The sequence below is a fragment of the Xiphophorus hellerii genome, chromosome 13, assembly GCF_003331165.1.
Source record: "Xiphophorus hellerii strain 12219 chromosome 13, Xiphophorus_hellerii-4.1, whole genome shotgun sequence".
NCBI classification, from domain to species: Eukaryota; Metazoa; Chordata; class Actinopteri; order Cyprinodontiformes; family Poeciliidae; genus Xiphophorus; species Xiphophorus hellerii.
In genome coordinates this window covers 27,486,099-27,504,915 of record NC_045684.1, presented here as the reverse complement: position 1 = coordinate 27,504,915, position 18,817 = coordinate 27,486,099, and the positions used below count along the sequence as shown (strand labels likewise).

The 18,817-nt window shown below is 43.7% G+C and overlaps 2 protein-coding genes across 2 annotated transcripts; one reads left to right on the top strand and one right to left on the bottom strand.

Moving 5' to 3' along the window:
* The first annotated feature begins 348 nt into the window (after window positions 1–348).
* Window positions 349–9,630, top strand: maneal (mannosidase endo-alpha like). The gene is made up of 4 exons (XM_032580249.1): window positions 349–1,166; window positions 2,988–3,097; window positions 7,949–8,025; window positions 8,754–9,630. The coding sequence occupies exons 1-4, from the start codon at window positions 662–664 to the stop codon at window positions 9,388–9,390; spliced, it is 1,329 nt and encodes a 442-aa protein (XP_032436140.1). The 5' UTR covers window positions 349–661; the 3' UTR covers window positions 9,391–9,630.
* A 1,999-nt stretch (window positions 9,631–11,629) lies between these two features.
* sf3a3 (splicing factor 3a, subunit 3) lies at window positions 11,630–18,679 on the bottom strand. Its single transcript, XM_032581007.1, has 17 exons — window positions 18,455–18,679; window positions 18,303–18,350; window positions 17,309–17,361; window positions 16,818–16,923; window positions 16,649–16,721; window positions 16,216–16,307; window positions 16,049–16,131; window positions 15,827–15,965; window positions 15,667–15,735; window positions 15,529–15,596; window positions 14,485–14,592; window positions 14,333–14,402; window positions 14,078–14,242; window positions 12,281–12,391; window positions 12,097–12,187; window positions 11,965–12,020; window positions 11,630–11,887 (listed from the first exon to the last, which is right to left on the bottom strand). The coding sequence occupies exons 1-17, from the start codon at window positions 18,548–18,550 to the stop codon at window positions 11,810–11,812; spliced, it is 1,506 nt and encodes a 501-aa protein (XP_032436898.1). The 5' UTR covers window positions 18,551–18,679; the 3' UTR covers window positions 11,630–11,809.
* Between the last annotated feature and the right edge of the window lie 138 nt (window positions 18,680–18,817).

Genomic DNA, 18,817 nt, shown 5'->3' with positions numbered 1-18,817 from the left:
TTTACAAGCTGGATAGCCTATATGTTCTGTCACCTTATTAAATTATCCGTTTTGAATCGAAAGGTTGGACTGAACGTTCTGTTGTTTTTCTTTTTTAAAGGCCTCCGTTCTAAATTAGTTCTCTTTAAAATGTAACTGTGACAACCGACCCCACAGTGGAGCTGGCTGCCATGTCTTAGTGTGGTGGTGCGAATCTTTAAAAAAAAAAATCTCTGACTCTATTTCGTCAAAACACTTTGTGGTTCCATTACACATTGAAATGGGACAGCGGGTTTCTTTGGAATATAGATGACCGTATAAAGTGGGACCACCAGCCCCGTCCCCCCCTAACACACTGTCTCAGAGATAGACGCCATGAAGCTCCTCCTCTTCCTCCATTAACCGACCCTCACAGGCTGACTGTTTCCGGTCGGCCTTAATCCGCCCTGCCGCTTCCGTCACACAAACAAATGCGGCCTCTCTGACAGAAAGACGGACCGCAGCAGCTCGATGGGGGACAGGCCAGCGGGGGTCCGGCTGCTGCCTGTTTCCGGGACGGACGCGGGAGGCGATCTGCTGAGGCTCGCGCCGCTGATGCGGGGGGAACGGTGAGGGCGGCGCGCGCGCGGCGAGGCGGCGGACTGCGCTGTGTTCTCCTGCGGCAGCACCACGGACAGCGGCCATGACTCGGATGCGCAGGAAGGCCATCGTCGCCCTCTTCCTCTTCACACTCTTCATCTTCGGGACCATGATGGGGCTCAGGACGCTGAAGCCCAGCGACGGCTTCTCGGACCTGGCGCCCGGGATGGACTTCGCCGAGGAGAGGTCCGACAGGAAGCGGCCGGACGGGAGAGGCGCGCTGGCGTCGCCGGGCCAGTTCCGCTCCGGCGGCAGCGACACCAAGGTGGTGTTCACCAAATCCGACCGAGACTCCAGCATCTTCTACGACGTCCACATCTTCTACTACCTGTGGTACGGCTCCCCCAGCATGGACAACCAGTACATCCACTGGGATCACCCGCTGGTGCCCCACTGGGACCCGAAGATCGCCGCCAGCCACGCTCAGGGCAGACACACACCCCCGGAGGACATCGCTTCCAGTTTCTACCCTGAGCTGGGGCCCTACAGCTCCAGGGACCCAAAGGTGCTGGAGTCCCACATGGCGCAGATCGAAGCGGCTGCATCAGGTAAAACACTGCATGGGTTCTTGAGAGGTTCGGTTCGGTTTCTGGCTGAACCCACAGTTCTGCTAAAATCATCAGCAGTTGAATATGTAAGCAAAAAAATATATGCATCATCTCCATGGATTTTTAGAATGTTATGTCTGATGGGTTTTTGTCTTCAGAGAAACAGGATCCAGTAGAGACAAGTGGATCTAATCTGATCCAGGTTCTACCACCCACTGAAGAAGCTAACAGGGACAATTCATTTGTTCCATGGGTTGTTATATATTTTACCAATACAAATATTAAAATTCCCTTTGGATTTATAGCAAATATTTCTATGGATGGATTGAGGTTGGATTTTTTTTCCAGCAATTTTATCTTAAAAATAAAGTTTTAAGATAAAATGTATTTCATATCTACTCAGATCTGGAAAACATTTCAACTAAATGTCCCATTTGTCCAGACTGAGCTGGTCCAGGACCAGAATCCTGCAGTCTGGAAACCCGAGACCATTATTCAATTACTGGCTTTAAATAGCAACATTTTCCAGATAGCTAAGGTAGCCAGATGTCAGATATAAATTATATCTTACTTATATTCACCTTTTTTTTTTGAGGTCGGGTCACTATGGAAACCATAACGTTCCCCTCCATAGGAACACTCTCCAGCTATTTCTGGGGGATGTCAGGGCATTCCCAGGACTGGGGGGATTTAAACTTCCCTCCAGTGAGTTCCAGTTCCCACTGCACTGGGAACAGCTCATGCTTTAATCATAAAGGATCAGCTTAAAAGCTACCAAGGTACTCCCTAGTAACGCACGACAAAATACCTTTGACACCTGGTCATAATTCCTCTCCACATCCAAACTCCCATGATCCTTTGAGCAGCTCCTTCTGCTCCATCATTCCAGAATCCTGGAAGAGATTTTCCCAGAGAGGCTTTTGATATTTCTAATACTTTTTGGTTCACTTTCCTAATGATTTGGACCACCACTCCACCCTTTCTTACTCATTGATTGGACTTCTAGAACTTCCTTGATCCCAACCAGAGTCCTCCTCCACTGCCTCAGCAAGTTTCTCCCACTCTTGAGTTTTTACGTCTACAGCCAGGGAACCTGCAGGCCTTCGGGGCCCCAGAGCCCCTCAGCTGCTTCAGGAGTCTCCAGAGCCAAGCAAACCCTGAGGGGTTCAGTCTACTCTGGTGTCCACCGGTGGGTCCTCTTGCTGCAGCAGCAATGGACTCTCATAACTTTCACGTCCACAAGTGGCGCAGGGGTGATTAGCTGACAGCTAAGCCCCTTCTTGTCACCTGAGTTTTCAATATGGATGCTGCTGATGGCAGGACTACAAAATCAGTCATCAACTTTTGCTGAAAGTGGCCTAGTAGAGTAGACATCATTCTACCAGCCTGGTTTAGTTGGCTTTAAGCCAACTCTGGTTTGTTTGGGGAGGTGCAAATGCATAATAAACTCTGATGCAAGTGAAGAAAGTCAACTCTGGTCCGTCTACAAACGTCTGTCTGGGTTCGGTTGCAGTGAACTCTGATGCGATTCAAATACATATGTGAACGCCAAGCGGACCGGAGACCGCGCCGACCAACAGCAGGAAGCAAGTGAGTGTAGTGCGTTACAGCGCCCCCAGGAGGAATAAGGCGTGCTATATAAACTGGGTGGCCGGTGAGGACGAAGGCCTTGTGATGCTCATATGACATCACAAGGGAGAGAAAACTTTCCAGCTGATTTTATTGCACATTACTGAGGTTTGTGCTGATGTTTCTCATACTTATTCCACTCTGATGCGGTTCTGACTGTCCTCCTCTTGTCTCCACGCCCTGGGTTTGTAGGAGTGCTGGTGTTGTCATGGTACCCACCTGGGGTGGCAGATGACCATGGGGAGCCCACTGAGGATCTGGTTCCTGCTGTCATGGATGCTGCCCAAAGACACAGCATCAAGGTAACTGGTGAGACAACTGGTATGTTTTTTTTTTACCTTATGACTACTTACTGAATGAATGAAGCTCTGTGATCACACCATGGTTTTCTTCCCTGTAATCATTTGGCCTCAATTTCACTCAAATAAATGAGACCCATCATTTGTTCATCCAAATGTCAGTAGTTTTGATGCACCAGATTTGGAACCGTGATGTTCAATTTAGAAAATCTTCCTTTTTGGAGAAAACCTTTTATTGGTCATAGGAGATGAAATATGTTGATTGTTACCAGTAGAGAGAGCGCCACCTATCGCCCTTTTAAGGGGCAGCTTAAAGCATGGTAGGTCAATAATCAGCACTGTGAAATTTATTTTTTGTAAAGTACCTTGAGACAACTAGGCCTATAACAATAATCAATAAATCAAATTAATTGCATAATAAATTAAAACAAACTCAATAATTTCCATTGGCATGATTTATCGTTTATCTCTTTTTTCTCTCTTTCTACCAAAAACTGGATGATAAAAGTCTTCAATTTGGTGCTTTGGTCTCAACTAGACCTTATTTGAAGGAAAATTTTGTTTACAAAGACTTCTAAATTAATTTTATTTGTTGTTTTGTTTATTTATTTTGGATATTTAAAATGTCGTCCAGTGTTAAATGTTCATTAGAATTTAAAGTTTACTGATCTTTTAGAATGTGCTCTTGCATTATTATTTTGCCATTATCATTATATTGCTTAAGAATGGTCTCAAAACAACAATATTATCACTTATCGCAATAACTTCTGGAACAATTTATCACCCAGCAAAATTTGTTATCGTGACAGGCCTAGAGACAACATTTGTTTTTGAATTGGCGCTATATAAATAAACTGAATTGAAATTAATTGATCATTGAACCTTAGCTACCCTTTTAAAAACTTCCTGTTACAGTTACTATTTTTATGACAAACAGTTTTTGTCATTTAAAACACAGCAGCAATTTGACATAGGCATCTAAAATTGGTTTTCTTATGATAATGCATTAATTTTGTTTTAGTGTGCTGTATGTTTTATGGGCCTAGGGATGGAAATTAGCATTTTGCTAGCTCTGGTGTACTTGTAGCAGTATGATATGTTCAATAATATCATGCATTGCTGAATGCAATTCAGTTAGGAAGAAACATGTCAGAACACAAAGTGTATCACAGTGAGTTCTGTGTGGGACTGCATAGCAACACAACTGTTGGAATTCCCCTCCTGCTCATAATGTGTGTGTGTGTGTGGGGGGGGGTGTGCGTGCGTTGGTGTGGGTGTGTATGTGTGTGAAACAGCTGTCACTGCGATCCAGTGTTTAACTCATTTAATATAAAGACAAAAAGATTTTTCCTCCAGTAACAACTTCCACACCTAAGAGTGTGTAAAATAGTGCATGAAAACCTCTGAAGGCACAGAGTAGAGCTCAACCAGGCCAAACTGCAGTGTTTCTAGGGCTCTAACATTGACCAGTGATGTATAAAGTGACTGGACGGCTACAGGATCCAGATGGATGTCCCTGAGAGCTGGACCTGTTCGTCCAACCAAACAGGAGCAGGATCATGATCTCATGATCTCAGACCAGGTAAAGCAGCTGCCAGGATTGGGCACCAGTTCTAAACACTGCTGCGTTACCATGGAAACTGTTTATGAGGACCTTGCAACCTCCGTTGGAGGAAGTGGTGGGCGTTGAATGCTCTCTGTTTGCAGCTGCAGCAGAACTTAGTGGCTCCTGGCACCTGAAGCCAACAGGCTGAGGTAACACAATCATTATTATTACTCATATTTTATATATGTAAAGGTAAAAGGTAAAGGTCATTATATTTATATAGCACATTTTCAGCAACAAGGCAATACAAAGTGCCTTGTTGCAACTGTGTGTATACACTGTGTGTGTGTGTGTGCCTGTGTGTGTATACACAACCAGTAATTCAAGAACAACCAGTAATTCCAGTACAACCAGTAATACCAGAAGAACCAGTTAGATCAAGTTTTACCAGACCAACCAGAGGAATTTTAAAAAATCCATGGTGGCTCTTAGTATCTGTGTGTTCCCTTGTGGCACATTGTGTTGAAAACTGTACCTACCCTCTTGCTGAATCTTCTCAGCACTGATCTTTATCCCTGGTCCTCCTCTTCTGGTTCCCCCAGCCTTTGCCTAAGCAGATAATTTTCAGTCCTCAAAACCAAGTTCTTCCTGCTTATGTCCTGGATCTCTAGACAATCTGCCTCATACTTGCTATGCAGATTGTCCAGTTCATCGCAAAGACTGTCCAGCTCTCCAGATTGCTCATCCATTGTCAGCTGTGCCTTTTTCAAGTCCATGAGAAGCTCCCGGAGTCTTCTTCTTCTCAGAGACTCAGCTCTGTCTCCTCCTACGCTGCACGAAGAGAATCGAGCTGTGCCTTCTGTGCATTGTTCTCACTTGCCAGCATATCACATTGTGCTTAGAAGTCTGGTCGCCTGCAAGCACTTCCGCAAGACTTGGAGCGCTCAAGCTTTCTATGGAGACTTTCAATAATCTGGCAGAGCTCTAGATTTTCTTTCTCCAGTCTGTCGCGTATCCTGTCATCATTCCACAATGCTGGCAAGCTCATCAGGCACATGGTGTTCACTGCTGTCTTCAGCCATGTTTTAAATTCAATTAACAGTACCTTTGAAGTGCCTGAATAAAATTAATTGTACTTATCCGTACTTGTGTTGCTGGACAGTCCAAGAGTGTTGGGATATGAAATGCAGTTTTGTTCTTGTGTCTCAACGCAGTCTGACATTCAGAACAAATGAGTTGCTCTGTGGATGTTTGGATTAAAGGGAGATGGATCACAGTCATCAGTGATGTCATATAGCATGGGACCACTTTCCTGCCACATATTACATTGTGGGGACTCACTGCTCTCAAAGGAAAAAAATGCTGTTTTAGGGTTAGTAGTAAGATTTAGGACCAAGGTGTGAATTGAGTTTTGGTTGGGATTCGACAGTAGAAATGAAAGGAAGTCAATGGAAATTCTACGCAAAGACAGCGAGACAAACGTGTGTGTGTGTGTATGTGTGCGCACACAAACACACACATATACCGTCGTGTTTTTATCACTTGTGGGGACTTCACATTGACTTCCATTTATTTCTACAGCCTAACCCCTACCATAATCCTAACCCTAACCATCACATATCTAACCCTTATCTTAACATTTACCCTAAACCTAACCATATTTCCCTCATGGGGACCAAGAAAATGTCCCCACAAAGAGCAATGGTATCCATAACCCCACATTGTAGACAGAAATTGGTTCCCATAAGGATATAAAAACCTGGTACACATGTGTGGCTGACCCTGTACCACCTGAATGATGGGACGTCTGTGGGATGCAGGCTCTCTGTTCTGTTCCTCAGAAATGTTCATCCTGAGCTAAACTCTGGTTCTGTTCAGCTTGTGGCTGATGCTGAATCTAATATGGAGTCTTGTAAAAGTATTCGCACCCCTTGCACTTTTCTAACACCTGGTCTTATTAACACTTCCAACCTCCTTGTATTTTATTAGGGTTTTATGTGATAAACCAACACAAAGTAGACCAGAGCTGTGAAGTGCAAAGAAAGAAATGTACAACTCCACTTTGTAGAACCATTTTTAGCTGCAGGTTGGCTGCTTAATGTCTCCGTCCATCCTAGTCACACTCACTTGTGCCTTAAAACATACAATTTTTAATGTGCATCCCTTTCATTTTTACTGTATATCTTCTATTGCTGCCACCTGCTGGTGTGTTTGTTCTTTCACTATTGATCTTGTGGGAGTTGGATGGTTCGGTTGGCTTCAGCTGGTCCTGTAGGCTGTGAAAGCAGCAGGTCCAGTTGTTCAGAGCGAGAGCCTCGGACTTTCAACCAGTGGTTCAGAACATCTGGCCTCCAGCTTTAGTTACACTTAAATCGACATCGATTTAGAATCAAAAATAACAAGGAGGTGGAATTTTAGAAAAGGTTTTGTTTCATTCTTGTTGCCTTTTTATCTCTTGTTGTGAGACGTGCTGAACAAAAGAAGAATGAACTGATGTCCACAGAGAAGACTCCAGATGTTCTCTGTGTATCATAATGTCTGAACAGATGTTTGGGGTGATGTGATGATATGCACCCTGTGTTGGCCTTTACCACACAGAACCACATTATCTTAGATTAGAGAACAGTTTGCTACAGTATGTTATGACTACAGTAAACTGATCCCAGGATGGGGGTCAGTTGGTACATATGTTCTGTTATTCCTTGGAAAAAAATAAGGAATTCTGAGTTTTGCTTACACACTGGTGTGTATTTTTTCCTCTGCAGAGATCCTAAAAAACAATCAAACAATCAAGGCAGCATATTTTTTTTTACTGTTTTTCATATCGCAGTAGAATAGAAATAGTTTTTCTTGTCCCACAAAGAGAAATTCAGGTGTAACAGCAGCATCAGATATACTAGTTCAGACAAAAGGTCCTTAAATTTTTAAAACTATATGTACAAAAGAAGATTAACAATAACAGCCAGAATAATGATCATGCTATATTGTGCAAGACTATCGCATAAAAATACTGTGCAGCTATTAGAGGAATTTTTTGACTCATGATCAGGAATGTGCAACTTAGATGGATTACTTTTTCAAAAATGTACATAATGTTCATTTATGTTGGAGCTAGAAATACTATTTACAATACAGTATATCAGTACAGAAAATAGTGTATAGCAGATTTTAACTAGTTTTTTGCTAATTAAAAAAAGATTTCAAGAAGATAATCATTTTCCAAATTTGAAACATTCCATCTTCTCCAGGTTCTTTTGTTTTGTCTTGGTGTTTTTACTGAAAATCCATCCTCCTGTCTCTGTGCACAGGTGGCCTTTCACATTCACCCGTACAAGGGACGGACGGACCAGAGCATGCATGACAACATCAAATATATTATTGACAAGTAAGCTCCTTTCCAGTCTATGTGTATGTGCTGGGTGGGGTTTGCCTCCAACAGGTGCAGCTCTGCATTAAAGGACTGAAGATGAAGGCCAGAGGGGTGATGATGAGGAGCAGCTGGTTGAATATAGATGGTTCCTCATTTCCTATCAGTGAGTTGACAGAGTAATAATTGAGGTTTTGGGGAGTGCGGCTCTGGTAGGACGCCATGACTATGGTAGATGTTTTGTGTTCTCACCACGACTAAGAACTACCGAGGAGTCAGCGCAGGTTCAAGAGGGAAGTACATTTGTACCGCGGAAAGAAGAGCCGACAGGTTTTCATCCATTAGATGTACAAAAACACATAACAGATATCACCATGGCATTGCTGAAGGTGTTAGAGCATGCCACAATAGAAGAGTTGGTGAAAAGTTACATCATTATTATTAGTACTAACATCATTATCATTATCTGTGTAGTAGGAGAGGTAGTACTACCAGAGTAGTTGTCTTGTGATCAAAAGGTTGTAGGTTCAATTCCTGCTTCGTCCTGCCTCATGCTGATGTTCCCCTGGGCACTGCAAGGTACTTAACCCCAACTTGCTTGTGTATAGGTATATAAATGTGAGTGTGAATGGTAATGTAATCCGCTTTGAATGGTCAAAATGACTGGAAAATTTTCCATTTAACTTCAAGCTACCTTGATATGAAATTCTTAGGATTATCCATTTGTCTCGCTCTGTTTTTCTCAGATATGGAAACCATGGCGCCTTCTACAGATTTAGGACTAGCACAGGGCAAGTCCTACCACTGTTCTATGTCTATGACTCCTACCTTACCCCACCCGAATCCTGGACGGAGCTCCTGACAGCCAAAGGCTCACAGAGTATCAGAGGGACGCCTTACGATGGCGTTTTCGTTGCCCTGGTTGTGGAGGAGCGCCACAAACATGACATCCTAGCCAGCGGCTTTGACGGCATGTACACTTACTTTGCCTCCAACGGTTTCTCCTTCGGCTCCTCCCACCAGAACTGGAAAGCCATCAAGGAGTTCTGTGATGCAAACAACCTGCTGTTTATCCCCAGCGTCGGTCCAGGCTACGTGGATACCGCCGTGCGACCGTGGAACAACCACAACACCAGAAACCGGGTCAACGGGCGTTACTATGAGACGTCCCTGCAGGCGGCTCTGTCTGTCAGACCAGAAATCGTCACCATCACCTCCTTCAACCAATGGCATGAAGGTACTCAGATAGAAAGGGCTGTCCCCAAGAAGACAATGGCGCGTTTATATTTGGACTACTTACCAAACCAAGCAGACCATTATTTACAGCTTACTCGTCAGTGGGCCGAGACCTTCAGCAAGGAGAAAGACAAGTGGCTGATGTGAACAAGGCTTCAGCTGCCTGGTGGAGGCTTTGAGGATCACTGTGAGTCTCAGTACATGAGCTCCTTCTGACTGTTGACTGGTGATTTATCTCGCCAACATTTTCTGCTCAGTATTTCTTCGTAAACTTAAAAAAGTACAGTTACAAAGAGAAGCTGTTTTTCCCTTTCCTATTTTACCAAAATAAAGACTGTTATTTCTTGTACTTTCTTTATGACCAATTAAAATGTCTGTTTACTGTTGGAGGACTTGTATTTATTGTCACCTGAAAGAGTCAAATGTTGGAGAATAGGAAGCCACAGTTTGAGAGAGTGAGAGGTATGCAGGTTAAAGTCTGCTTCCCCGGTCAGTTCCTTCCTTCTTCCAACTGATAGAGATCAACTCTGAACACGGCGACGCATTTAAAGAACCACATAACTTTGCTTAGTTTACTCATCACTCACTACCACACAACACAGCTGATTGAAAACAGATACTTGCATACACTGTATAAAATGACTTAACTTTCACTTGTCATTCTCTGGCATTAAATCAAATCAAACTTTTCTGTTTTACCTCAGTTAGGATTATCAACATTTTTCCTGTTTGCTAAATATCAGAATAAAGTTTCTTCAAAGCCAGAAGTTTCGATCCATTTCCTCCAGGTTCAGTAGAACTGTAACGTATCTTAAAGTATATGAATGTTTTAGTTTTGAGCCACTCTTCCAGACAGAACCAGTGTTACTCTGTCAGAGATCACTCACACACACACACACACACACACACCTCAGCTCTGTCTCCTTTAGTACACAGATGAGGATGGCTACCATCACACAGTCAAAGCTCATCTTAACTTTCCTTGCATTTCTGGCTGCACCTCAAAGGCTATGCATCATGGCAATGCACACATCTCCCCAATCAGTCTTCTATGTGAGCACCAGCTGTTTCGCTAATGGTTCTCCAAGTATCTGAATCTGCCGTCCCACTTCTTTGGATGCAAAGTGAGTGAAGTGTCTGTCAAAAATATTGAACTTCAGTTCATGCCGTTATTATCCATCCTAACAATAAACTACTTAGGAGGAAGACTGCTACTGTTTCTGTCAGAGGACACAATAGAGGACAAGCAAAGAGGTAGAGTAGGTTGGAGGAAGAATAACTCACAAGCCAAATTCTAAGCTACTACTATACCTAACACCAATGGTAGAGCAGATGTTCTCTGCTCTTGAAAATAAACAGGGAAGTCTCTGTTCTGGTAACGCTCGTTAGATCATTCCACTATTGTAGAACGACACATTTAGAGTCTGGTATAGACACTGCTAACAGGAGGAACTAGTGGTTTCCTCCTCACTCACGGTTCACTGTGGATAGTGAATCTGTCTAACTAGTTTCACCAGCATCTTCATGAGGTCTACGGCTTTTGTTCTGGGGTTGACTTGGCCATTTCGGAACAGAACCCGTCTCCTTCCTGAGCGCCATGATGGTTAGACATTCCCATCATGTCAATTGAACAGATGAACAATGATGCCGTCAAGTATCTGGAGGTTACTCCAAAGGAAGAACCAGACTGGATCAGCTCCTGTTTCTCTTCCTGGTATCTGCTGACTTCCCCATCATATCAAACCAGAAGGAAATGAGCTCCAGGTGAGACCTTCAAAATACTTCCACAGGTGTGCCTCCTATTAATTCTAATGTGTCCTTCAACGTATCTGAGGTTTCCAAAACCATGACATCATCATCTGGGCTTTCCCTCGTCACTTAAAAAGACAGTAATCATTCTGTATGTAAACCTCTGATCTTGAAGACATTTATAAATAAATCTGACTTCTTTCTCTCTGATTTTTGCAAATAGAAATAATTCTGGTCAGTCTAACCAAACTAAAATAAATGATTTGATTTGACTTCAGACAGTGAAACACAAGATGCCTCTTTCCAGGCCGTGTATGTAAACTCCTGCCTTAAACTGTAGAACAGCATCACATAATATCTTCTCTTGTTGTCTGCAGTAACAGTAATGCAAGAGCCCCACCTTGTGGAGGCCACATGCAGAGTAACGTTTTGCTCCTTTGGTTGCGTTAATGTCTTCAGAGACATTGTTCATTTAGAGGCAATGAAACATTAAAAGCTGTTTTAATGTTTCTAATCTTAGCTCATATTTGGTTGTGTAAGAAAGACATAAGTGAAAAACAGTTCACTCAAATTTTGCCTGTTTTGAGACACATAATCAGAATCCTGGGGTTGATCAGGCTCCCAGGACAGAACAACGTTTAGGAATGACAGGGACTCAAAGTCCTCGGTTTATTGAAATCATCAGAGGTTGACATGTTACAAACTGGAGAAAAGTTATCTGGGAAATAACAGCACTACTTAAGACATAAAACAATAAGAGTAAATATGAGATTTTAAAAAAAAGAAAAAGGAAGCAGCTCAGAGTCACGCTGTCCGTCTACAGCAGACCCTGTCTCTTCAGATCCTCGTACGTCTTCTTGTTGACCACATTTCCAATGGAGTCCTCGTACTCCTCCTGAGGGGGACACAACAGAGGAGACGAGTGAAGGAGTCAGACTCCATCACATTCTGTCCAGGAGGCTTTGTGCTTACCTCTGTGTCCGGCTGCCACCGCTCTGACGCCTTCTGGGACTTTAGCTTTGCCCACACTGAACACAAACGCATCACCAGTTAACGCCGACCTCAGACAGACGGACACGACACTGACTGAAGGAACGGACTTACAGGAGACGGCGTCCTCTATCTGTGTGACGTTGGCGAAATGAGCTGTGTTGGGGATTCCTAGACAGCGCATTCCATGTGCATGCCGCCACTCCTACACAGGCAAAAAAATATTACTGAAAAAATAAAACCTTGATCTTATTGTGATCATTTATAAAGAGTTCTTTTCACAGAAGGAAGCGCGTACTGCAAAGTGCCTCTGGAAGGCCTTGGGTCCTCTGTAGGTGTAGTTTCCACAGATCTCACAGTTGTAGTTGATGTTCAGGCCGTGCAGTTTGTAGAGCCAGTAAGGGATCGGCTGCATGGAAAGTAAAAAAAAACAAAACACACCGACTTCAGTCTGGGCCACAAAACACACAACAAAACACAACCCTTAAACCAATTTACATGTAGACTCGCTACATGAGAAAAAAAGCAGCAAATAACTGATGTGGAAGGAAAACCATACACGGCTTTCTAATATTTCTACAACTAGAAATCTGAAAATGCCGTTTGTATTCTGACAGTGGCAAATAAAGTGTCTTCCCATCCCAACAACAGACATAAAGAAGCAGCATTCAGCTTCTATGTACTGTAAATTTGGAACAAAATTCCAGATCAATCAATCAATCAGCTTTTATTGTCAATTCCTCTTACATGTCCAGACATACAAGGGAATCGAAATGACGTTTCTCACTATCCCACGGTGTTACAAGACAGGGCGTTACTAACATTGAGTAACAATAAGACACAGTCTAACTAAAATTATCCTAAACAATTAATAAATAGATGTACAATAACTACACATATAGATAACTGCAAAACAGCTGAAACACTGAGTTCCTTTAAATCAGAGAGACATAGCAACATTAATTAAATCTAGTCTGATTCTTTATAGTCTGTTACTTCTTTATTTTGCTCCTGTGAAGAAATGTTTTTTGTTCATTACAAAATGTAATGCATGTTTAGATTTTTATCATGTAAAGAACTTTGAACTTCATTAAAGCTGAAATGTGTTATTCTAGTAAACTTGAGTGTGGTAGGCAAGACTGCTGTTGAACATAGTGGTGGCAGCATCATGCTGTGGAGATGAAGGACAATCCTGGAAGAAAACCAGTTGGACCTGAAAGCAGAGTGGAGGTTCTCCTTCACCCTGAACCTCCAGCCAGAGCTGGAATGGTTTATATTCAAGCATATTCATGTGTTAGAATGGCCTAGTCAAAGTTCAGATGTAAATCCAACTGAGAATTGATCACAGATAGTCTCAGTCCAACCTGACTGAGCTGGAGCGAACAGAAGAGCTGCAGTAGGATCTACCTAGACCTGGACGTTCATTCAGCAGGAAGCGCTCCACCACTTCCTGCTAGACGCTGCAGTGACTGTGAACCTGAGAAAACCCAGTGGACCAGAACCAGCAGATGACATGGAGACCAAACCATCACTGACTGTACAGACTTCACACTAAACACTAAGCTACATGGATTCTGGTCGATTCCACCCTGAAATGCAGAGTTTACTTTGATCAGAAACCAGGACTCAGGAGAACTGGGACCAGTCCAGACACTGGTGCTCCATGTGGGGGCTCCATCTAAACACAGCGGCTCCTGATTCGCTGACTCCACTCCTTCTGAAGCTCCATCTATTCTTGAATGGTTCTTTTCCTTCCACTCAACTTTCCATGAACAAACTTGGACACAGTCCTTACCTCTTCTGGACATCTGTCCAGTCAGCAGTCTTCCCCATGACTGTGTAGGCCATAATGTAACTTTTAAATATCAAAAAGGTTTTTTTTTTTCAAACTTTATCTCATGTCATATTGTAATTTTCAGAGATGCTGAGCGTTGGGGTTTTCATCATCTGTAAGCCACAAATATCAACATTTCAAAGCATAAGAGCTCGCCGTATCTCACTCCATGTATATATGAGCTTATCCTTGTGAAATGCGGGCCATGCTGAACCATTCCAGGGTGCTGAAGCGGTCTGACTCAGAGTGTTTGGGCCTCACCTTGCCATCCCAGCCCAGCGGCAGGTTTTTGGGGTTGTAGATGATCTCGTTGTCTTCATCTTCGCTCTCGCTCTCACTCAGCTGCTCTTCCTCTTCCTCTTCGCGCTCCTCTCCTGTCCTCGCCTGCTTCCGCTGCACATTCTCATGGGTGAGCTGCCTCTGCTCCTGCACAGAACCCACAGAGCCCAGCGGGTCAGCCCGTCACAGCCGGGGTGAGTCCGAAGCCGAGCCCTGAAGCTGATGAGGAAGACTCACCCCCAGGATCTCCACGTACTCGTAGACCTGAGCCTCCAGGAAGGCCGTTTCCCTGTTCCGTTCCGTGTCTCTGAGGGGGTGACGCATGGAGATGGTTACATTCTGCCCCGTCACACAACAGGATCAACAGTCATTTTAATATGCTCACGTACTTCTTAGGCCCTTTGGCTTTGGGGTTCTTGGCGAACAGAGACGGGTCCAGGGATTCCAGGGATTTGCCTTTGGTGCTGAACAGCCTCTGAGCTCTCTCCTCCAGAGTCCTGATCACACACACACACACACACACACGGTGTCATAGTAAGAGGAAAAGGAGGGATCACCTTCAAGATTCTGTACTGATTTAAATCTGACAAGTATGCTGTGCATCTGTACTCTGGTGCTTCAGAATAAAATCCAGTGAACCTATTTATGTGCAGCGTATCTAAAGGTTCTGCCAGACGAGTTTAAAACCTTTAAGGAAATAAATTTGGGAGAATTATCTTGAGAAACCTTTCAGTTGTAACAAGATAGAAAATACGTTTAAAAAAACAACAAACTTTTTTGCTGTAGGGAGATAAAAATCTGTTTCTTTTTTTTAAATGAAACTTTTTTTTTTCATTTCATACCACTGAGATAATTTCACATTATCAGAAGAAGCTGCTCCTGAATTTATTGTGACTGCATTTCTTATTTCTGACTGCAGAAAATAGAAAGCGGTGGAGCAGAGACAGAAAATGGCGCCCCCTTCAGTTCCAGGGTGCAACATGGTATGGGTCTGATGCCTGACCCAATGCCACTCATTTTCTGCAGCCAGGTTCTTCTCTTAAATTTGAACTTTCCCAAGTTATACACAAAAATCTAACTAGATAGCTAGCAAGAGTATATTAGCAGCTGGTTACTGTTAGCCCTAAACGGCTCTAGTCAAAACTGAAAGATGTCAGGTATGACTCTTAACTTTCCCATCATAAAAAACCTACAGGTACAAGATCAAATAGTGCTGCCACAACAAAATGTAAGATTTGTGATTACTGTAATTAAAGCCACCTTACAGTAAAATATGAATGTAACATTTTAAGGCCTTAATTTTACATTTCAGGGTGCACAGACACCATGGTGTACGTGTAAACTGATTAATCAGACAAGGAAAAAAATATTGAAGTTGTAATGGGACAAAGTACAGAAAAGTGAAATGAATCTGAGCTTCCTCTCCTTCTTACCCTCCACACTTCAGCCCCAAAGCCATGAGAGCAGACTTCAGCCTGTCCAGACCCAGAGAGGCCAGTTCCTGCAGGATGAAGCAGACCAGTGAGTTCAGTTAGCCAACAGCAGCCCTTCTGGTTAAAGTTTGATTTTACCTCCCAGGAGGAAAACGCAGAGAGGTCCAGATGAGCTCCGGCGTGTGTCAGAGCACTACTCGTCTCTTTCTGCAGTCAGATCAGAAACATGGAGGACAAACGTGAGCTACGACGCCTCAGTGAATCACCGTGTTTTCCGTGGGCCAAAGGCAGCACTCACAGGCCAGCCCGGAAACGTCCCGTTCTCCCACTTTTTCTCAAAGTCGGTCAGGACTTTCCCGTAGAGCTCGTTCTGGTCCAGCAGAGGCTTGACCCGGTCCGTGTAGTCCTGCAGGTACTCCAGCAGCATCTCCAGGTACCTGCACAAGCCACATGGTTTCCCCAGATCATGCAGTTCAGGCCCACCGGGTCAGATGCAACACAAACAGGATCGTGGACCTACTTTTTGTATTCGGCGTTCTTCCTGTCTTTGGGGATGTCGAAAAGTTGGTCGAATGAGGACAGGTAGGTGATGTAGTCCAGTTTCTGTAGGGATGCAGGAAGCAGTTTGAGAACATGGCTCCTTTTGTCTGGAAGCTGATGGTTACGGCAGAAACGGAGCGCTGTTACCTCTGCTCCTTTCAAGTTGATGTACTTCAGGTAGCAGTCGTGGAGATCCAGATAGCGGCCGTATCCCTCCTCATCAGTGAAGTCCACCATGTCTGGAAGGAGCGCAGCTGTTAGGCTGAGTGTTTGCCAGCTAATGCTGCTGAGCTGAACAACCACTATGACTTAAGACAGCTCATTTAAACAAGTAGAATCAGCAGAGGCACAGCTCAGGAATCCAGCGGCTCATGCATCTCCCTGAGCAGAGAGCAGCTAATTAAATGTAATGGAGGTGTTTTGTATAGGCCACAGCTTGTTCAAGGAAGCATAATAGTGGACCTTTAAGGCTCAAATCACTAGATTAACTATTTAATTCATCATCAGTAAACACCGTCACATCCAGCCTTGTAGAGTTCCCTGATTGTTCAGTTCAGAAAACCTAAATAATGAGTCTTACTCTGAGCCTCTTCACTGGGGTTGTCTCTGGCCTTCATCAGCTCTTCAAACTCTGCCGACATGGGAATGGAAATCTACAGAGGAAGGAAGACACAAAGCAGCCCAGAGACTCTGTGTTACTGCTGCTGTTGACACAAAGTGATCCGATGGCGTGGCGGCAGCTCTCCTACCTCGTTGGGATGCTTTCGGTGGAACTCCTTTATGTGTTTCAGTCTGTTGTAGAACTCAGCAAACTCATTTGGTCCAGAGATGGCAGCGAGTTCGTCTCTCCTCATCCTGCCAAACAGAACGGTTTCAAAGTGTTAAACGTCCGCCAGCAGAACCAGCTGTCTGGAATCAGGCCTGCTTTTCCTCCTCTAGAACATCATCCAGGTCAGGGGAGTCCAAACATTTGGTTGCATATTCCAAAGTCATGTAGTCAAAACTCGAGCCAAAAATGTGTTTATTTTCATTCTCAGCAATAAACTAAGCCACAGTACTTTAAACAAACAATTAAAGTAGTAAAAATATGCAAATTACTGTAAATTTAACAAGATAAAAATGCTAAATGTGACACAAATCCCTCAAATAAATTTTCATTCATTTCAGGTTTTTTTATGTCATCAAAAGAAAAAAACCTCAGCTGTAAACATATTGCTAAAAAGATTTAAAGTAAACGTACCCGTCTTTGTCCTCGTAGGAGTCTCTCAGGTTTGCGCTCACGTCCATGTACCTCTGTCAGGAGACACGCAGCAGTCAGGTTTCACATAAGAGTCCCATTACGCATTCACACCTCCCCAAACCAACCCGGCGTTCTAGGCAGGCGAACTGGAGTTCAGTTAAAGCTGATTAAACGGAGCTGGTGGGAATGAACCCTCAGAGTAAATCCTCCTGATCCATCAATCTTCCACTTATCTGAGCTGCAACAGATCCAGGAGGAATACCCTGGGCGTCATTCACCCCAGCAGCATCTGTTCCCAGTGGAGAACCACTGGCTCAAAACGCAACCAGAATCAGATGGATGGATATCGGCTAGATCGCCATCATAACTGGGTTTACTCAGAGCTCTCTCCATGATCACTGCCATCAGTGAAGAGCAGCTACAGCGAACAACCTAGAGACAACTTGATGAGGATTTTTGTGTATTTTTCCTCACAGTGGATGTCATTAGGCAAAAGTGATAAGCGTCACAATTTCAAGACCCAACATCAATTAAGTACTCCATTGCCTCTCTGCCCGGCTTTCTGATTAGAGCAGCAAAAGCAAATGGGGTGGATTAGCAGAGCTGCCAACAACGGGTGGTGTCATCCAGGACATGTCACAGTAGAACAGAAGTCCTCAAAACCAAGCCTAGAGGACCGGCGTTATATCACAGTTACAATGTTTCATTTTGTTTTGCAATAAGTTAAGTATTTCTGAATTTGAACTGAACCATCAGTAAAGATGTGAGACAGAAGCTGTTGTACAACATGTCAGAGCGAAGTCAAGACATTATGAAAGATCAACATTGTCCATATAGACTCCTTACACAGATTCAGTCTATTTACCCATTAAAAGGTCGCACTCCGTTTCTCTGAGAATACACTAAATTAAAATCGGAACTTTTCCGTTCCACTAGACAATCAAGAAACACTCATATGGGTCATCCATCCAGCCAAAACCAAGTTTATACTTACATCCAGCATAGCTCTTATGCGATGATCGGAGTTAATTTGTTCTCGAAGCTGAAACAAGAAGGAAAACAATGACTTACTCTGAGTGTTGTTCTGGTTTCTATCAAGTAAGGATTAGCCCCATGCTAACGTTAGCTTGTAGCGCCAGAGCTTACCGTGGACTTTTTGTGCAACATTTCTTTAGTTTTGGCGTCCATCAGTCGCTCTTCCTCTTCGTGGTAGCGACGCTGCTGTTCTAAAATCGTCTCCATGGTTCGCAAACACACAGTGTGTCTATTAAAGGCTGGGTTAGGGAGCTCCGAATTAGCAGAAAGCGCGAGCCACCGTAGCCGCTGCGTTTGTTTTCAATGGCGCATGTCGCGGACCTGCCGTCCGTCGCTTTTATCGTTGGGTGAGAAACACCGACCGACGGAGAGTTCCGCTGTAATGACGTAGTCAACGTAAATAATAAAAAAAAACAACAACAAAGATAACGTCACCATTACGCTATATTAGTCAAAACACGAAATATTTTTCTA

What these genes read in the sequence shown, in the direction of transcription:
- sf3a3 (XM_032581007.1), bottom strand. Translation starts at nt 18,550, where the DNA reads ATGGAGACGATTTTAGAACAGCAGCGTCGCTACCACGAAGAGGAAGAG. An exon ending in GGACGTTTCCGGGCTGGCCT is followed by an intron (nt 15,736 to 15,826) that starts GTGAGTGCTGCC and finishes ATCTGACTGCAG; the next exon opens with AAAGAGACGAGTAGTGCTCT. An exon ending in CTGCGTTTTCCTCCTGGGAG is followed by an intron (nt 15,597 to 15,666) that starts GTAAAATCAAAC and finishes TTCATCCTGCAG; the next exon opens with GAACTGGCCTCTCTGGGTCT.
- maneal (XM_032580249.1), top strand. Translation starts at nt 662, where the DNA reads ATGACTCGGATGCGCAGGAAGGCCATCGTCGCCCTCTTCCTCTTCACA. An exon ending in CCCAAAGACACAGCATCAAG is followed by an intron (nt 3,098 to 7,948) that starts GTAACTGGTGAG and finishes CTCTGTGCACAG; the next exon opens with GTGGCCTTTCACATTCACCC. An exon ending in ATCAAATATATTATTGACAA is followed by an intron (nt 8,026 to 8,753) that starts GTAAGCTCCTTT and finishes TGTTTTTCTCAG; the next exon opens with ATATGGAAACCATGGCGCCT.